Here is a 17,943-nt window from a genome sequence, read left to right on the forward strand (position 1 = left end):
ATTAGGAAAAATGCTAAACTTTACAGTGTGTGAAACTAAATAAATACAGAATAAAAGTGTTTTAACAAGTGATGCATGATTTGAATGTAAGTTTGACCAAATCTACTGGAAAAGACAAGGCAATACTATGTCTTAGTAGAGAGAGAGAAACATGATAACAATGACTAATTTTAGATATGTAATAAAAAGATAATAAAACCATTGGCAAGAATAAAAAAACCACAGTTCCTGAACTCGTTTGATGGATTTATGGAGCGTAATCAGATAGAAAGGTTGAGAAACAGATCGTTACACGATGTTGTTTGTTAATGTAAAATGTTTGATTCTGCATCTTAGTTGGTTGAAACAGTAGTTTGAAAGGACACATTACAAAATCCTTATTATATATATATCAGAAGGTACGAGTCAAAGACAGGACTGTCACTCAGAGAGAAGGGCTTCATTTCATTAGGGATGCATGCATTACTCAGCAACAACTATATTGATCCATGTCTTTGAGTTCTACAGTAATAGAAAATTGATTGATTTATCCACGGGAGGGAAAGTGGTGGGGATAGTCTGGCCAAAAAGAACGGGAGAATCATTGGCTTTGAGCTGATGAATGAGGCCGGAATATTAATGAATAAAAAAGGGTGGAACAAAAGTGAGCTGTGTCAAAAACAGTTGATGAGGAATGGGAGATTCAATATCACAAATGGCAGGTACCTCAAAAGACTGTCAGTGTCAACAGTCATTACGATTAATAGCTAATATAATTCAATTAGATCACATCAGGAATTAAGCTAAGAAATCAGATGCCTAAAGCTGGCCCCAGAAGCCTACACACAACTGCTAGTATCCTTCCACTGTGGCTCGGCAATGAAATACAGTCCCTGTTAACTCAAAAGATGTCATTTGTAAAGATTGTAAGATGTAAAAAAAAAAAAGACCCATCATCGCATCAAAGTAACACTTGTGTGAAAAGAGAATTGTATTCAACCAAGACTCTCAACCGTATCCTTCATATTGATTCACGGGGCTTTATATAAAATGTGATCTATGGGCAGGTGTCTTTGAAAAGCTTCCTCTATTGATCACATCTCATTACCGACACTTCTCTGTATAACCAAGGGTGGACTCTAAGGGTCAATGCAGTGCTGAAATGGAGCCAATAGCTCAATAGAATCATGATCATGGTAATTACGTAAGAGTCTGGGTTACACAAAGGTAGGGGGTGCAGTGGGCGCTTGTCAAACACTTGGCAGGGAGACTAAATGGGCTAATGGGAAATATGAAAGATAAATGAAAAAGCTGCCTTATATGGGGATCATTTAAGGAAAATAATCCCTAACTAAAAATGTTGAACTGATATCACCTCACAACTATCTCAATAAAGCTAATGGCTAATATTAAGCACTGTCCCACAACAGCTTCATGCTTTAAGAGTTGAATCTTCATGTTTTTTTTCAGGAAGCTTTTATGCAAAGATCACTAAATTCTGCAAGTATGCAAAACACTTTCAGTCTTTCGATACTGACCCTCGACAAGGAGGAATTCTCTTTTGGTTTGTTTGGTTTATCTGTTTGTCGGCAGCATTAGTGAAAACTTAGAGGCCCATTTTTAATGAAACATGATGAAAGGATGTAGTCAGGGCCAAGGAAGAACCCATTACATTTTGGAGTGTATCCGAATCAGAGGCCGGCCACACGCATTATTTGTCACTTATGTAAATGTCCTTGGCCGAGTACTGCACTCTCTGAGAGCCCTTCTAGCTTCAATGTGTTCTCATTTAAAGTCAGTTGTATCAATTAATGTTTCTCAATTTAATTAAGTTTAAAGGTATTAAAATGTCAACTGCAGTTTCAAGCTAATTACTAAAGTTGAACTTTGACACTTGACAAAATGTATTATCATAATATGTCATCATCTACAAATCCACGTTCTCAGTTGGCTGGCGACTGCTCATCCGTGTGAATATACTGTATCAAGACAAATGTTGCTGTTAACAATTAAAACTGAATATTGAATGAACTATTAAAGTAGTGCTGGAGGTCATTGTCAGGGCAAATTTAAAAAACAGGTTCAAGACAGCCTGAGAACTTGTCTAAATACCACTACGAACTATAATATGTGTACTCCATTTATGCATTTGGATAGAAACTGACATTTTGCTTTAAACAAAGAATATAAGAGTGGAAAAGAGAGACCTGTTGAGCTGCCATACTTCATTGTGTTTGGGCAAGCAATTGGGCAGCTGGAAAAGGGAGATACAGAGCAGGTCTGAATTAAATGAGAGGTTAAATGAGCCCAAACCTGTTTGTCTTCTGATAGTACCTCTATTGCTGCTCCTGCAATGTGTCTTTGTGTCACTCTGCAGAACTTGACCATTATGTTTAGTTTCATCCCAGGGACTTTGTTGTTACCTGGGTCTCTTGATGTCCCTCTTTCTCCTGTTCTTATCCCCTCTCTCATGTGATGCCTCTGTCTCTCCACCAACCCTCCTTTACTTCAGTTTTTAAAGTTAAAAGTCAGTCTTTTCCCTGGTGATTGTTGTCAGACGTGGGTGTCTTGAAGTGTTCAAAAATGAAATCATTTAGATGTCATGACATCAGTCACATTTAAAATATGAATCTGCAGAGTTCCTTAGGGATACACTCAGATAGACTTTGTACCCAATTATTCTTAAACTGACTCTGTACATTCATGATTTCTCCATGTGTCAACGTATGCGTCTCTTTAACTAAACCCAAGGTCATAAAAAATCTAATTATGGCTTTTTTATTTCACTCACTTTTTAGTGTTCTCCTATTATCTCCTGCAGCTATGGTTCAGAAGCCTAAGGCCAGCTTTTAATATTAATTGAGGGTAATTTTTCCTCCCTGCTGTTCTTTAATATCATCCGAGCTAAAAAACGTAAGCCCAATGTTCTGAATTCGTAATGATCAAAGTCTTTCCAAGGAGAAAGAGGTGGCAGGGACACAATGAGAGGAATTGAGTGGCTCAAAGATAGAAGGAGTTACTAATCTGTAATTCTTCCGGCTTTAATGGCTGGACATTGGTACTATGGCTGGGTATAGTGATTATTAATTGACGATTACATTGGCTAATGGTGGACTCAACACCTGAATGTGAGCCTGAAAACAATGTGAAACCAATTTAATCCGTATATTCATCTGTTCCATTAGAAGCCTAGGCAGTATTAAAGGATTCTCTCTGGATCTCAGACTATCTGCATTCAATTATGGTCTGACTGCCTTATTTCCCATTTGTATCAGAGTACTGGTAAAATGAGGCTATGGGACTGGGCTCCCTTAAGCCATATGGAGCAGGAGACATTTGTTCCTGTCTATCTTCCACAGCCAGGGAGCAGCTAGCGAGGCACACCGCCGATGCTGGGGGTAAACAAGCAGAAGCTGCCGACAGTGTTAATCACAGCTTTCCTGCTTCCATGCTCTGGCGTTAGGAACCATGGTTAGGAAGCAGAGACTGGTGGGAGCGTTCATCGTCCTTTTTCTATTGCACTGAGGATTCTTTCCACACCATTAGCGCTCTCTGCTGAGCTGTGCTATCCGGGTCCACTACTGTACCATTACTGTAGAACCCTGCGAAGAACCATCTGCCATAAGCACAACTAACTACGGTAAATGTGGTCACATCAGCACATTAGAGCAGCACCGCCATGTGGGACGGGTTGCAGCCCTCTGCTGTACTACATGGTTTTATGGGATATGAGGTGGGAAAAACATGACATATCCCACCTCAGAGGACCACTGAAGGACACAGAGTGTAAGAATGAGACAGAGGGTCACATTTCATAATAATTGTATGGCTGTTTTTCAGACATTTTCTTTCCACAGACAAGCATGCCATACTGTATATCAAACTGGTGCAATGGTCTGGAAGAGCGAATGTTTGTCATGTGAAGCACACCTGTAATGTAACCCTCTTTATTTAAGCATGTGCATTTATTGGAGGGTCAGTTTTGTGCAGAAATGTGTGTAGTTCATGTCATGGAAGGCCATGGGAGGGATAACTTCCTCTATAAGTGACAGGAAATACAAGATGAACACATCACTAAATATAGTGCAGGGGCTCTGCATTTATTTAGTTCAAAAGCAGGAGTATCTCTTCATAAAAGGCACCAAAGAAGAGATTATCAGTGACTGGACTGGACTGGACTCTTTATGAGACATCTACAAATGTGTAGTAGTTTGCAATTAGCACAGGATTCTCTAGAGACTGCAACCTTATCAGCGCAGTGCCATCATCACTTGCCACCTGCTCTGGCATGAGCATCTGCTGGAGAGTTTCTGGATTAGCTCCCGCTCCCACAGCAGGCTGCCACTAGTTGCGATGTAGGACATTTAAATGTGTAAAAGTGTTTTTTCTCGTCAGTCTTTTTTTTTAGGAAAGGAGAAAGGGCTTCCTGCCTTTCTCTCACTTTTTGCTAGCATTTATTTCATTGTATTTCAGATTTGGAGTTGGTGTTGCCTTCTGTCCACACACATTTTTTTTTAATAGTTCCTTTCTATTGGCTTTTTAAGTCTTTAAGAGCAATACATTGCAGATATGTTAATGCAAAAGGTAATGTCATTATTACAGTTACTACTCACCGCAGACAGACACATTTGGAAGGTAAAGAAAGTCAAATATCAAGCAAATTACTCAAGTATATCTATGAAAATCAGTCTGGGCTAGAATGGCCCGCAAGCTACTCTGAACATGAGATGGCTGAGCTAAACGTTAGCAGTCCAAACAGCACAAACTGACTTCACAATATTCACAAGTCGATTCATAAATCATGTTCTGAATTGCATACCGTACTATAAAAGAGAAAGAACTGTACTTATCTCTGCAACAAGTCGACATTTGTAAATGTTCTTGTGTCATCAAAATACACATTTATTTAACATTAATTGTGTTAGTGTTTACCTACATAATAAGTCTATCTGCAGGAAGTGTCTCAATAAATGTGAACAGGTGTTGTTGCAGTTATTAGACAGACACTATCAGGACAAGGTAAACCCATTGTGCTTCAGACAGCTTAGTGTTTGTTTTTACTGCTGTGATGAATCCATGTACTGTACAACAAATATTAAGGTCACACAGGTTCAAGGTAATAACTGGATGCCAATAGATGAGAAAAACAAACACTTCCAGGAAAAGTGACCAATGTTTTAACTTCTTACTCATAAAGCAAGTGTTATAGCAGTGACCCAGGGTTCAGGAAAAACTTTCAAGTCGTTATGGGGCATCGCTCAGCCTTTCAGAGACTGCACTAGCACGCTAAGGCCAGTGTGCAAGGCCTTGTAGCAAACATATAAAAGGGAGTGTCAACATACTAAGATGTACACTGTAGGGCAGTTCATTCTTGGAGGGAACAAAATGATCTGGACTGATGAAACCTTCTTAGATTGAACTGATGAAAAAGAAAATCATTCTATACAATTCAAACCCATGTATGTCCAGCCCTGTCATTTCCCAAAATGACCCTTCAGGAATGATTTCTTAACTGAGGTCATATCATATAGATGTTTGTATAAACTTCATCAATGCTGACCTTGTATTATAAGCATGCTCAGTGACCCTTGTCTTGGCAGGCCTCAGCTGGAGGGTATTTACTGTTGATAAGTCTGACTCACCACTTTGAAGTTGTCGGCGCTGCACTCGCCGCCTCGGTAGGTGCAGGAGAGCAGCATCTCCTTGATGTCGTGGCCCGTCCGGTCGTAGAATTCACGCATATTGAAGGGGCGGGGCTTATAGTTGTCAAAGTTGGCCCTCTCCTTCAGGATCTGCAGGACATGTTCCTCCACCATGTGTGGGTCCCGGATCTCATACCTGGAAAATAAAGTTTTGTATTTAGTTCTTGTGGACTTCAGTAAGCAAGATGAATACACACACATGATCAAATTAACCACAATTGAGTTAGTTGATTTTGGAATAAAACCAACAAGCTTACAATGACAATGTTGTATAACTTGCTGGATTAGTCATACGGTATTTTTTCAAATGACTTTACTCAAAATGAATAGTTACACATTAACTGCAACAACAGAGTCGACAACATGACATTAATTTAATTTTCAAAGACACGTTTTTTTCCGACTTCAAAGAATTCCCATTGAGAAAAGAGTAACACACAGTTTAAGCTGTACTTCAATTCCGTTTAAAAAATACATTTTAAGCTTTTGGCAGGCAGACAATCATTTTCTGCAGAACTTTATATTATATAAACAATGTTAAAATGAATAAAGAAGAAGGAAAACAAGCATGCCCTATAATTGAACAATGGGTGTGATGTGCCTGAAACTGGCATCCTAGCTGTGGCATGCCAACAAACATGGGTGGACCTGAGTGGGGGATAATTGCTTATTATATAAAGGACCGGAGATGGTGGTGGTTTTCACGTAATACGCGTAAGTGTTCATAATGCTGCAATTTACATCCAGAACACTGGTAAAACAGAGACTATACTATATACAAGTTCTACACTACAGATATGTTTTAAGGGCAAAACGTAATCAGGTGTACAAGGGAAGCATACACACTCACTCTTTTTCTGTCTCTCTTTACTCCACACAAACACATCAAAAACATGACAAAGTATAATTGATTTGCGCATGTCAACAAAGATCAAACTGAGCTACTGAAGCCATATGAAACACACTGGAAAATGCATTTATGACATGCTTCTATTAGACAACCACCATCAACCTCCAGCACCTGCTCGCAGTTATTCAGAGATATAAATTAACCTCAATTAACAGGTGTGGCCCTGCTTGGAGGAAAGGCTGATGACCCCTGCTGAGCGATGGCCCATCAGTGGTACAAGCATACCAAATGATGGAGTGCCAAGTTTAAGCACTACTGACAGATACTTATGAGAATAATTAGTTGGGACACACACAGCCCATCAGAGTGAACACTGTAAATTAGTTCATAGTGTTTCTTGAATTAACTGAGCAACAAATATTAAGGTTAGGAGATTTGATATGAAGTTGTGTGTAATGTGAGAAAGCAGCAGCCATCTTAAAATAAGGTTCGTGTTTTTGTAATAATGTTGGACAACTCAATTTCCATTTGCAAACATGAATAAGCAGAAGCTAGAGAGAGCAGAGTTGTAAACCATGAGAGACAGAGAGAGACGTACCCTTCTCCCCGGTGATAAATCTGTGAGTGACTTTGTAGTGGCTGACAGCGGAGGTGTTTCTCATGGACATGGGCACTATTTCAAACCATAATTGGTGGTATATTTTAATGGATTCTTTTTTATTCTCACAAGGTCAAACTTAGGAGGTACTTATGAACAAGAGTTTGTTCCCTTGATGAGGAGAATAATAAGTTGATCCATGAATAAAAAATGAAATATTGCAATATTTATTTTGTGAGCACTGCCTTAATATTCAACTGGCGATGTATTTGTTAACTTGCCTCCCAACAACAATTGCAAGAAGTTTAATATGTTCCATGCAGCCACAATGTTGTTTACTAACTACAAACAGAATGAAATAAAAATACTCACCATGTGAGAAATGTAAAATGAGCGCTTTCTCTACTCAAAACACTGAAGAGAGATACGAATCTGTGATGCTTGAGGTTCAAACTTGCTGTGACAGAATATTGGCACTATAGCTCTGAACAAAAGTTAAAATGCTTGCAAAATATGACAGATTTTTCATAGTTAGGATCACAATAATTATTAATATTCCAAAGCTGCAAAGGACAAAAAAGCTTTACTCAAAGATGAAATAGATCATTTAAATGGATAATACTACATGTATTTATTATTGCTGCCCTTCAAAAAAATGGAGCTGCTGTTGAAGTTATATGAATGTAGGGTTAATACTAAACTGCAGTTGTGTTTGAATGTGTGATCAGATTAGGCACTGTAAATGAGTGGTTGGATTTAGAAAATGATTCAATTGTTACTTAAAAAGTCAATTTTCCTGAGAGATGTGTGGGTTTTAGGTGGTTTGACAGCTACTTTAAATGGAGCTCATTTAGATCTTTCATTAACAAATAAAACAGACTCAACTTTTTACAAATGACTTACATCCATCAGGAATACACAATGCTGTAATCATTGTATAATTCTAATCTAAATACTGACTCTACCTGGGTTTTGAGCTCACCTGGCTGTTAGATGTGTAAGAGAGAAACTGCATGTTGATGTTGTTGTACAGGTAAAATAGTGGAGCAGAAACATTCATGTCAAGTTTGTTATAATGTATGGATTGTGCAATGTTAGGATTGTCCACAATGATGTTGTTGTAAGTGAATGTTATAATGTTTGAATCAGCTAAGTACATGAAAGGATATAATATGGATTGTAGCGAGTTAAACAAATACTTAATGGGCCCATGTCATGCTTTTCTGGTTATTACCCGTCCCCTTGTGTGTTAAGTAGCTTTTTATGCATGTAAACGGTCTGCAGAGTCACAAACCCTCAAAGAACACCCTGTAGCGAGTAAAACTCTAACACAGAAAATACCTGTCTATGCTGCCCCAGAACGCCTCGTTGGGGATTTCTCATTTTCCATTGTTTTCTTCCTGGGTTCAGTGACGTGTGAACACCCAAATCAACAACAAATGACCAGATTGGCCCAAATGGACCAATCCGCGGAGCCCCTCACACACCAGGATCCCTTGGCTAACTAAGGGAGTCCCCATTGACTTGCATAGAGCTCCCTGAACACTGGTATTAGACGAGTTGGGATCGCGGAGAAATGCTCTCCGCAGACCCATGCTCACAGCGTTAAAAACCTTTTTCTTACTCAATATCAAGCTACACTTATTGTTTTTACTTCGGCTGTGAATATTTGTGTGTAGGGAGGCGTGTGGCGCAGTGGATAGAGCCTTGGTGTTGGGATCAGGGGGTCACAGGTTCAAACCCCACTGCAGTCCGCATGTAGTTGTGTCCCTGGGCAAGACACTTCACCCCAAATTGCTCCTGTGGGGATTGCCCACAGTATTGAGTATGTAAGTTGCTTTGGATAAAAGCGTCTAACAAGTAACATGTAATGCTCAGGATGAGTTTCGCGCTGTCTCGCTGTATCGCCTTGTAAGCCAGCTCACTGAGCCTCGCAACGTCCCGACCAATCAGAGCACACTGGGCTCACAGGGAGGGGGGCAGGAGCTCCAACAAGAGATGCAGAGATGCTGAATGAGAAACCAATGTGAGTTTGGAAAATTACAATTTAAATCTATTCTAGTAGACCTCAACAATGGAAATATGATCAGTAGAAATGGCTATGCTATGGGCTATGGGCCCTTTAATGAAAATACATTCTATACCTATTATTCCTCACCACCGCGCTACATTGAGTTCCTGAAGCACACTTTATTTTCCTTGCAAAATGTAAAACTTTCCATTCCCATTCCTAAAAAGTCCCAGTAAATATTACTTATATACAGAGTAAGGTCAAATGAATTGGATGAATACATCTTGGATTACAATCACAAGTTAAGTGTGTAACCAAATGTTTTGATAACGTTTTGCTGTTGTTGAACATGGCCCATATATTCTTCTATTTATCGAGACTCTTCTGTCTATTATACTTATCTTATTAACCATGCAGGTATGCAAGAAAAACAAAGTTTACTTAAGGAAATCAAGGTAACACACGGTGAGTAATTGATATACAAATAGTCACTTTGTAAGTCAATTAGTCCTTTAAGCGCAACTATACTTCTAGTGACAAGAATAGTAGATTAAAAATAATCTGGGGTCCTGGAAATGGCAGGTGAAATCACACGGAGCATTTAATGAGTGAACATGTGCATTTTGGATAAAAAGCACAGTCGGTGCTCTGTCACTGGGACTACATCACTACATTGTCATGCTTTGTTCTAATAAGAAAACACAGGCTGTTGTGGTTTATTCTCAATTTAATTAAATTGCATCCTGAGCCTCTGTCTTATAAGCAACACAAAGCTGCCAGGAGAGCACTTAAAATGCTGTGCTCAGATTCCAGAGTCAGGAGGCTTTAGTTGAAGCGCACACAATCACAATAATATGGGTAGATTTGTAATATTGCCCTGCCACTGCTCCCTAAAGCAATCACAGCAAACTCACAACGGGGTGGGGGTGACTAAATTGGATTATTGGCCACAAGAACTTTAATTTTCTTGTGGGGAGTAAAACGAATTTAGGATTGTCTGCATCACTTTGCCACCTCACTGAGAGAAGTAAATACTAGCAACATCTGAGTGAACTTTGACGGGGGGACTGTGTTTAAAAACTGTCCTCACTCAGGACTTCAAACCCTCAGTCAATAGAAAACTACACAAAGAAGTCTTCATATATGTCATTGATACTGTCATCGTACCCAGTTTGCCACAGGCGGTGTGAAACAACAATGAACACATCTTGATGTTATCTCAGGTAATTATCCACTTAGTGCTAATTGAACCCAGACACTACAGAGCAGCGGAATTGTTTGTCCTTGAACATGAATAAATGCAATGATTCCTGGAAGCAGAGATTTCATAATCACATCTTAATGACAGTGTACCTGGGTCACAGCTGTTTTGCCAATTTGGACAGGATCATAGAAATGCAAACTAGGGCCACCGAGGTGAAGCGAACCTAAACAAATCGGTTTAATCTTTAAAGTGGGGTAGGTAAGTTTGAGAAACCGGCTCGAGATACACTTTTTGTTATATTCCATGGAATGCTCTTAACATCCCGATAGCAATGAATATCTGAAGTGCTTTGACAAAAAATGCATTAAAAAATTAATCTCTGGAAGCCGTAGTACTGTAAAAAGCACGACCAATCATCTGAGCCGGCCCGGCTAAAATAACTGGATGGCCTACCTGCCTGTCAGCCTTCCATCTGTGCACAAACTTATCTCGTGCCCTCATTGGTCATGAGCGCGTTCGTGTGTGTTGGAGGAGGGGCTCTGTAAGGAAGTGGCAGATTTCTTCCGGCTGTGTATTTTCAAATTCTAGCGCACTCGAGCTGGTTTCTCCAAAAGTAGCCTACCTACCCCACCTTTAAGCAATCACAAAAACAAACCAAAGAGGTGAAATATATTAAACATCCAGTGCGCCTTGCAATGACCCAACACTCAACTGCTTACTTTTGTTTCCACAATGATAATCTTCCCCCTTTCAGAAAATCACAATATAAATGCTAATGAACCAACATTTGAAAAATCAGCTTTAGAAGCAGTTCTGTGGTTTTGTGTTTTCATTACGATAAGCTTGCCTCCCAAGCACTTTGTTTTTGCAGTAAATCCTGATTAGGGCCTGTGATCTTGCTGAGACGGATACTGCGGTCAAAGTTATCGAGCGTTACATTTTGCGGCACTTAACACACCACTCATGTGAATTTAGATCATGTTTGCAAGCTCAGGAAACATATGAACTACAGAACTGTGTAGGCAGAAGACTCGCTTCTATGACTTTCAAAAGCTGATCCAACACTTTTTGGCACCTACATGCATAACCAACACCTTTTTCAAATAGTTAATTATCATATAATTGCCCTTGCAACATAATACAAATAAAATAGTGCAATTTACCTGTGATGTTTTGCACTGCCGAGTGTGACCTCAGCTTGCAAGAATACTATAGGATAAAGTGTTTTTTAAGTCCTTATACAGTTATTTTTCTATCTCTGTGAGACTTTCCCCATCTGAAAAAAACATTTTCCTCTTAAAAATGTTACAACATATGCTTAGAATATTATTGAATTGTTGTTTTGAAAGTGTTTTTCTTGTGTGCAAGTGGACAAGTCATTATACTTGTACTCCTTTACGGAGTTAATGCAGTTGTATAAACCAAAATCCACCATACACATACTCATACACATACAGACACACAATTGTCTGGTATAATAACTGTGATATTTGTTGAGGTGATTATATCTTGATCCAATAGTATGCCATCACTATTATCATGTTCATGCTGGTTCATTTATGTCTATGAATATTGTGTTCTTCCCAACACTGTGAATAAGTCTGTTTTTTGCCTCTTCTTGTACTTAATATTATTGTTTTTAATGTTTTTGTATAATTAAACTAATACATGAGATTACCTTGTCATTTATATTCAGAAAAACATCACATAAAGGATTAATCTCTGAGAGGGCAAAAAGTAAGGGGACGTCTCCCTCAATGCCAACTTGAACAGCGGGGGCAAGAGACAGTGCGAGATATGCGAGTTGTAATCAGAGGGAAAACTCTGTAGCTTAACAAACAGCACTAATTACACAGGGATAAAGACTTGTTCATCACACAGCTTACGAGACACAAGTTAATTGCCTCTGCTTGCAGTTCCCCCTCTCCATCTAAAGTCAGCTTATTCCAATGTCACTTGTGTCAATGCTTTAAATGTCTGTTTCCTCTGGTGTTTATTCTGTGTTTTTGGCCTCATTTCTTCGTGTGAATCTTACAGGAAATCAGTTTGCACCTGCACTGACAAATAATAGAAATGAAAGCCTCTGTTGATATTTGAATAGTCTGCTTTTACAGCTGACGGAACACACGGAGTAACAAATCCATGTAGGATGTAGGCACACTAGTTGAAATCCATACCACACAAAGCACTGGGTCTGCAGCCCTGAGCAATGGAAGCTTTTCTTTCCTGTAAGGTTATCACCAGTAATATCAATGCATATATAGAGAGAGAGGTCACAGAGCAACGATATTCAGTATGAAAACATGGACATTGGATTTATGTCATCCTAGCATGTACCACGGAGGTACTCTCCAGCAGTGCCTTTGGCAGCAGAGCTGTGTGAATCAATAAACAAAAAATACACTGAATAATGTGTTCAAGATGGTATTTAGACGTGTTTGTATGTAGTAGATCTTTTTTTCTTTTAGCAGTAACCTATGGCTATGCTTGTGTCAATTTCAGTGCCCAAGCTGTGAATAGTGTCAAGGATGGTTACGTGTACTTTACTGTTTAACGTGATCCGAATAAGCATGGAGAAATAGAAATGAAAAAGTGAGGACATTTAAAGTCAAAATATTCAACAGTCAACGGTGGGCTTGTCATGGCAGTCGAAAGACTCAAATGATCAAAGCAGAGCAGAAGGCAACACGTGTAGAGGGAGGGGATGCGGTTGTGAATCACACACATAAGTCTCTCAACATTTTGTCAGCAGGGGATTTAAAAATATACTTGTCTACTTATCCAATATTGAGATATTCCTATCACATGAACTGTAAAATGATGAGGCAAGGAATTGCACCAGCGGCATTTTCTCCTTCATCATTTTCTATTAACCACTTAGAAACAGCTCATCCACAATCTGTTACCTGGGGGAATCACATGATTCACATCTGTGATAAAATGTGTTCCTTATCCTCTTTTTTTAATCGAATACTGTATTAACATATCCCAGCAGATTGATGTGAGGGGTACATTTCATGTTGTGGCATGAGGTTTCACAAATACAGCAGCCTTTATGCAGTCTGGAGTTCAGCTGACATGAACTGTAATGTCACTACATTATTAAATAATCAACTATAATGCTTGCTTTTTAGAAAACACATTTCATCAATTTCTTGACAAATGTTGTCAAGCTGAGGTCAGTCCAAGTTCATATTCACTGAGAGCCTTGAAAGGATTTTCATGCTTTGTCAATGTTTTAGTTGTTTGTACATCTCCTGATGGCCTAACAGAGACAACCAGTGAGACCGGTGTAAGAACACGGCTTTGCACTTCCATGAGACACGTACGATTTCATGTGAGACAAAACAGATAAGAAAGTAAATCTGTTGCATTTCCACAAGGCTATTGAAAACTGAAGGACATTTCAGCAGAGTTCAACTGATTTAAACAAGTTTTACAAAATATCTAATGAGTGTGTGGGTTAAGAAATGTTGTGATTTAACGGTTCTCAATTATTTTTACAAGAATGGATACATTTTCCTGACAACTGCAGTAGAATTGCCCAACTTAAAAGGCACCTTTCCAGCCAACTGTTTGTATCTTGTGACTTTTATCTCACGCTGTGCTGCTAACACAATCAAATCCTGAATCAACAACTACTAAATCCTCCCATAGTCCCTCAGGCAAAACCATATCATCCAAGCTGTTTGTTTGTGAGTCTGTGCACTGTTGAAACCTATGTTATAAGAAACTGACTTTTATAGGCGAGGAGGAATCCTGAATGGTATGAATTTAAAGATGAGGAACCAGTGTTGCCTCTAGACACCATATACCAACAGGTAGAGCTGCTACAGGCAGCCCTTAACACACATGTTTTACTATATGGGAACCAGACACACACACACACCTGCCGTTGAGCAAGGCAAGGAGCTCCCCAGCATGGTACAGGTCGTTGCGCGTCACCCTGCTGAAGCGGAAGGAGTTGAGGTTGCAGAAGGTGACAGAGGGGAACACCATCATCGGAGCCGAAACCTCGTCCAGCTTGGTGACGTGAGGGTACTGGAAGTACAACTGCACCCGGTCCACGCACACCATCACCAGCACACCCACGGAGCTCAGGAAAAACAAAATCCACAGTGTGCGCTTGATACACATCCGCTCATAAGTGAACATGTGCGAGATGCCATGCAGCGTGGACCTGCTGGCGAAAACTTCGATGGGAGCCGGCCGCTTGTAGTCCATGTCCTCAGAGTCCTCTTTGATATCCATAGTGCCCCGGGATGAGTTGGGATGAATGAAGGGTATAGGATTGCACACGGAGGAAACTGGCTTTATAGATAAGCAGATGCTTTATAAACGGGAAAGGAGGTTAGTGTCTGTAAGTTCACGCCCTTCTACGCATGTATTTCTCATGCAGTCTGTTTGAGATGTTGCGTCACTGACAGCCGGCAAAACAGCCGAGCATTTTACCCAAGATACCGTCAAAATACTCCGTTCTTACGTGGTGAAAATCCTTAGAGAAAGTGTAGATGTAGAAAAACGTGTGTAGTAGGTACCTCGACTGGGGTCACAGTTCCATAATAAATAGCCCGGTGTGGAGCGCGCATGGATAGATGCCAATGCTGTCCTCTCTCCTCGCACACTTCTGTGATATTACCGAGTTGGTATTTGATTTCCACGCTCAAAACTCAAAAAACCCACTGGGCAGGTCTGTAGCAAAATAAAAAACTGTTTAGGAGGAAGAAAACAAACGGTGGAATCACCCTAGCGAGGAGAATGTGAATAAGAAAATCAAAGCGGCGGTGTATTTTCTCCCTCTGTGTGCACGGCACTGGCTACATGGCTTTCCCAGCTCTTCATATGCAATCCCAACACGTGCAGAATAACAAATAGCCGCTGATTTCTCGCCCGTTAGCGTTTTAAGAGCAGTCGTCAGGGTGTCCGGTTTTTTTTCACATCCAGCATAAACAGCTGCATCACATAGGAGCAGGGTCCGTCAGAAAGCCGCCTCTGCTCCTCGCATCCATCCCCTCCTCCGAGCTGCCTCCACAACAATGCAGGGATAATTAGCCTACTCCGGTTTCTTCGGATTCCAGCTGGTTTATCCTTGAATAAAAGTGTTCTGAGGGGGGAAATGTGTATCTGGGATAAACAAATAATTACCGCCCGAAACGCTCAGTGTTGTGAATTGAACGGAAAGCACCAGAGGTGGTCGCGGTTTACCCGGATAAATTCGCTCTGAAGGAGAGAGCACGGATAGGATGGCATGTGGTTTTACACCGGGTGACGAAGTCGGTGTCACTTCAGCAATGCTTGTGTTTAACCAAGAAGTGGATTGTAGACTGTTACCGAGACTACAATTTCAGTCAAGACAGCATGACTCAAAAATGTGTCATTCCCTTTAATGCAAGTTTCCCCATACTCTCCTTGCTGAAAGCTAACATTAGCTTATTGAAAACGAGCTAGCATCAAGTTTTACTTTCTGTGGAAAGTTATAATTTTCATTCTGTAAAGCAAATGTTTAGCAACAACTTATAGTATCATTTACAGAAGATTAAAAGTGAGATAATTTACCTGTTCTCTTTATTGAACTCGGCCTACTGTTGTTAGCTCACTTAGCTAATGAAGGCAAATCAAATTCAAACAGCATTCATGTAACATAAGCTAATGTATGGTGGCCCTTAAAGAGCCTGTGACACGAGTTTCCCCCATCATCCAAACCCATCAATTTGAGTAAATATTGTCCCCTTGAAAACCGTTACTGAACTGATTATGGATATTTGTACTTTGATAACCAAAACAACGGCTAATTTCAAGAGGACAATTATGTATTGTTTAATTAAAAATAACACATTTCCCAAATAAACTTGGCAATTTTCCCAGGGTCCTTTGTTTCCCAGTTCAATATCCCCCACCATGAATCTGTTCATGTGCAATGTTCAAGTGGAAAAGTTTGAAAGGAAGTATGAATAAATGTAGTAACTCATGGTGTTACTCATTTGCATAATGCACAGCCAAGTAGGCCTACTCAATAAAGTTTTACAAAAAGGCACTTTGGCACTTCTGACTTGCTCACTGAAGGTGAAAATAAAAGACAAAAAGAAACAAAAGATAAGTAACACAAGTTTGTTTTAGGTACGAATCAGAATCACAAGATGTGTGTTATCAGTTCATTCATGTTTGTGAATATATAGCCCAGGGTTTCCCTCACATAGACTATACTTGGGCGGGCCGCCCAGGTATATTAACGGCCGCCCAAGTATATTTCAGATCTGTGGGAAACACTGTCTATATATGTACATTGCATAAGTGTACACTGTACATATATTTACTGTTAAAAAAACTGAGCACATAGTGTATGTTTGTAGTTCCAGGTGAACATTCCATACTCAAAAACATGTACGTACATAGCCTATACTGTGCACTTTTTGCACAAATATGTTGTATACACACTTGCATATACATATTCACGTGTCTATTCATGAGTGCACTCATAGTTGTATACTGGCACACACAAATCCCTGAACACATTACATTTTATTTTCTCTCCTGACCAATTCTATGTAGTTGACTGAATGGAACATCCAAATATGTCAGAGTGAGTGAGGCAAACACAGGCAATAAGGCAGATGTGTCGCAAGACTGCCAGTGCCAAATCTGTCATAGGAACCGTATTGCCAAGAGGCAAGGAGAGCTCACCCATGAAATTGTTCATAATGTGTCCATAATTGCCATTTGCCATAGTATTGACTGTGACAATGTGGCAGTCATCTATAAAGACGGCATCTTGTATTGATCAGCAGTGCTGGGAAGATGAGCCATGCTCTCTTCCAGTGAGGTGATGTGCATTCTGGGTAGACATTGTGCGGCGCAGATGGGTTTGAAATTACAGTAGATATTAAATGACTGCGGTACATTTTGATAGCAGGTGCTGGGACCTTGGGATGCTTATCCAAATGTAGACTTTAACATGGTTGTTTGTTAGTGCCACAATGCTAAAGAGGCTCACTGAGGGGACACTTCTGTCGATACTGAAGAATGTTGTAGTGCACTGCTCCCCAGAGAAGGACGGATGAATAGGCCTCTCTGACCAAGTCATTATTAGTGCAGCTTTCATTGCATCCTGCTCTTTGGATCAGCTTTACCTGGACTTTCCTATTGCCCAGGCCTGCTAATTTTGATGGAAACTTCTGAAGCAATGGAGATGAGACTCAGAGAGACATGCGGAGAGCAGGAACTTTGATGGCAAACACTGACGGTTTATTTGGAGCTTCGGCTGGAGAATTCACAAGACATGTGCTGTGCCACGAGTTGACACAACGGATGCCAAACCAATTCTGAAGGTCTCTACCCCAGACCCATGTATTTAGCTGGTTCTGAGAGAATAATCAACATTGTGCATACCAAGATAAAGCACTATAACACCTATATCAGCTGATGCCAACTGGCAGGAATAGGGAGACAAAACACTGAGAGCACAGCAGCCCAAGGCTGCAGGCCTGTGCTCAGCAAGGTCAATACAAACTGATAAACTGGTTAAAAGTTATGGGCCCAGGAAAATATTTCCCCAACACTAATGATTACATTTCCATCCATTGGCACCTTGAAAGTGGGTTT

The 17,943-nt window shown here is 40.1% G+C and overlaps 1 protein-coding gene across 1 annotated transcript in view; it reads right to left on the reverse strand.

Annotated features, from left to right (window-relative positions):
- asic1b (acid-sensing (proton-gated) ion channel 1b) overlaps positions 1-15,549 on the reverse strand; it is a 203,086-nt gene extending 187,537 nt beyond the window's left edge. The window contains exons 1-2 of the mRNA XM_034205737.1: positions 14,234-15,549; positions 5,622-5,817 (exon numbers count right to left, since the gene is read on the reverse strand). Coding sequence (XP_034061628.1) covers positions 5,622-5,817; positions 14,234-14,595 — 558 coding nt within the window. The 5' untranslated portion in view covers positions 14,596-15,549. The remainder of the gene's footprint in view (positions 1-5,621; positions 5,818-14,233) is intronic.
- Between the last annotated feature and the right edge of the window lie 2,394 nt (positions 15,550-17,943).

The sequence above is a fragment of the Gymnodraco acuticeps genome, unplaced genomic scaffold (assembly GCF_902827175.1).
Source record: "Gymnodraco acuticeps unplaced genomic scaffold, fGymAcu1.1, whole genome shotgun sequence".
Taxonomy (NCBI): domain Eukaryota; kingdom Metazoa; phylum Chordata; class Actinopteri; order Perciformes; family Bathydraconidae; genus Gymnodraco; species Gymnodraco acuticeps.